This window comes from Balearica regulorum, chromosome 4 (assembly GCF_011004875.1).
Source record: "Balearica regulorum gibbericeps isolate bBalReg1 chromosome 4, bBalReg1.pri, whole genome shotgun sequence".
NCBI classification, from domain to species: Eukaryota; Metazoa; Chordata; class Aves; order Gruiformes; family Gruidae; genus Balearica; species Balearica regulorum.
The window spans coordinates 26,585,574-26,588,466 of record NC_046187.1 but is presented as its reverse complement, the minus strand read 5'-3'; the positions used below and the strand labels follow the sequence as shown (position 1 = coordinate 26,588,466).

Genomic DNA, 2,893 nt, shown 5'->3' with positions numbered 1-2,893 from the left:
TTTCGTACAAGATATTGCCAAAGAGATTACTTGGGCACGTTTCACCGACTACTGGGCGCTACGGCCAGTTGTCTGTCTTGGACGAACAGCTACGGGTCACCCTGGAGATGAACTCGCCATTACTTTCCCCTGAACTTCCGACGGCGGGAGCCAGGCGTTCAGCTAAAACTTCCCCTTTCCCACCTCCCCGTCCCTACAAACCGCCCCGAATCGTCATGATCGACATTAAAAAAAAAAAAAAAAAAAAAAAGAAAAAGAAAAAGAAACCAGAGACAGCCAGCAGTCTTATAGAAATTGCACGGCAGGTAAACCAGGCGAGCAGCGTCTCGGAACGGCCACGAGCCGGCGGGGAGAGGGCCGGCACCCCCGGCCGGCCTCCGGCTCTGAAGGGCTGGGCGCTGCCGGGCACTGCTGCGGCCCGCGGCGGGGGGCGCCCGCGGGGGCGGCTCTCCGTCCCTCCTCGGCGGGGGCGGCTGCCGGGGCCGCGACCAGCGCCGAGCTCGGCGGGACGCCGCGGGGGGCGGCGTTTCTCTTCCCTGCGGGGCGGAGAGGGGGCGGGCGGCGGGGCAGCGCCGCGGGGGGGGGGGGGGGGGGGGGGAAGGGGGGGCCGCGCCCGCGGCGGGGGGCACCCTCAGAGCCTGAAGGAGGCCTCGGAAAAGGGATGCTGCATTTTGAAGCTAGACAAGAAGCACTGGAGGGGAGGGGGCAGGGGGTTGAGGAGGGACGGCGGGAGGCTGGGGAAAAAGAAATCATCTCCTCTGACCTCTAGCGAAGTGCCCGGTTTTTTCTTAAGCTCTTCACATTTCCTAAATTTGCAGATCTGGTGTCCCGTTTTGCGGTTCCTGCAACTGCTGCAGACTCCACAGTTGATGAGCCGCTTGCAGGGCACGCACACCCCGCAGCGTTTCCGCTTCTTCTTGGCGGGGTTGCCCGCCCCGGCCCCGGCCCCGCTGCCGCCGCCGGCCCCCCCCTCCGCCTCCACCGCCTCCTCCGCCGCCGCCTCCGCCGCCCCCCGCGCCGGCGGCGGCGCCCAGGGCGGAGGCGGGCGAGGCCGAGGCGTGGCTCTGCGGGCAGTCCGCCAGGTTGGCGATCTGGAAGGCGCTGTCTGTGACGGCGGCCGAGGCCGCGGCGGGGGAGTGCAGGGCCGTCATGACGATGACCCCGGGGGGCAGGGAGAGGCCGCCCAGCGCCGGGATGGCCGAGAAGGTGCCGACGCGCTCGGGGAGGTTCATGATCTCGGCTTCGGCGGCGCCGCACTTGAGCTTGTTCATGCACTCGCCGGCCAGCGGCCGGCAGTGCTCGGGGGAGAGGGTGGAGAGGAAGTTGCCGTTCGCCATGGGCAGGGCGGGCTGCTCGGCCGGCGGGCAGCCGGGCTTGCCCAGCCGCTGCGAGTCGCTCCGGTGGTGCATGCCGCCCCTGCCGGCGTGCAGCGAGGAGGCGGCGGCGGCGGCCGCGGAGGCGGAGGCGGCGGCGGCGGCGGCGGAGGAGGGCTTCCTCGCGCCGCCCGCCGCGCCGCCGCCGCCGCCGCCGCCGCCGCTGCCCCAGAGCATGGCGGTGGCGGCGGCGGCCGTGGCGGTGTCGCAGTTCCAGGGGGACATGCCGATGCGGGCGGCGGCGGCGGCGGCGGCGCTGGGGAAGATGGGGGTGGTGATGCGGGCGATCTTGGCCGCCTGGGGGAAGGCGCCGCCGTTGGTCTTGTAGAAGGTGGCGAAGGAGCGGTACCTCTCCATCTCCGAGTTGTAATCCACAAGGCTGTTGAGGGCCCCCTCGGGCAGGTGGCTGTCCTTGGGCAGCCCCGGCGCCTCGGGGTTGGGGCCGCTCTCCACGCACACGTTGGTGTTCATGGTGGCCGGGAGGGGGGACGGCGGGGAGGGACGGGGCGGGGGGGTGAGGGGACGGGGAGAGAGGGACGGGGCGGGGGGGGGGGGGGGGCGCTTAATCCTCCTCCTCCTCCTCCTCCGGGCGCATTCCCGCGGTCGGTGCCTGGCCGGGCAGCCGCTCCTCCTGCATCCTCACGGGAGGTGCCGCAGCTGAAACACAGAAAGTCATTTCCGAGGGGGTGCGCGCGCGCGGGGGACGCTAACGGCCGCCAACGGCCACCCCGGGGTGGGGGACGGGGGGACGGGGGGCACACGCCGCCGTACCCGCGGGCAGAGGGCTTGAGGGGGGCGGCCCGGGCGAAGGAAGCCCAGTCCCGGGACAAGCCGGCGGTGCCGCGGGGAGCGGAGGGGGGGGGGGGGGACACGGCACGGGGAGCGGGAGCTGCCCACCTACCATCTCCACCGGGGAAAATGAAAAGGCAGAGGGGAAAAAAAAAAAAGGGGGAAAAATAAATAAAAGGAATAAAAAAAAAAAAAGGAGGCGGGAGGAGGGAGCTGCCAGCTGCCACGGTGTCCTTCTGCGCCCGGCGGTCATTAGCTGCCTGCCGGCACAGCTGGCTCCGCCGGGCGCTGGTCGCGGCGGCACCGGCCCCCCCACCCCCCCCCCGCCGCCGGGGAAAGGGGGGGGGGAAGCTGCCTGCGGGCCGCGGGGGAAAACGGTGCTAGGATGAAAATAAATAAATAATAAAATAAAATACTTAAGGCAGGCAATTTCACAGCTTGTGATCCCGGCGCCTGCAGCTGTACTAAAGACGGAGGATTTATCCCAACCTCTCGGGAGGATTCCCCGCCACCGCCGCCGGGGGCTGCGCGGGAAGGGGGGGGCACACACGGACACGGGGACAGCCCCTCGTCGGGCGCCGCGGGGCAGGGGGGGGCTTCGCGGGAGAGACAACCCGGGAACACTCGGGAGGGCACGTCGCTGTACCTGCTCAGCTAGCCCTCGGCGGGGAAAGATGGCTTTCTGCTTCAGGGTTAGGAAAGTTTAGGAGGGGGGGTAAGGACGCGGTGCT

At 69.5% G+C, this 2,893-nt stretch overlaps 1 protein-coding gene across 1 annotated transcript; it reads right to left on the bottom strand.

Moving 5' to 3' along the window:
- Window positions 1–625: 625 nt before the first annotated feature.
- CXXC4 (CXXC finger protein 4) lies at window positions 626–1,948 on the bottom strand. The gene is given in 2 exon segments (XM_075751513.1): window positions 626–971; window positions 973–1,948. Coding segments are annotated over 2 exon segments (1,212 nt in total). The 5' UTR covers window positions 1,845–1,948; the 3' UTR covers window positions 626–631.
- Between the last annotated feature and the right edge of the window lie 945 nt (window positions 1,949–2,893).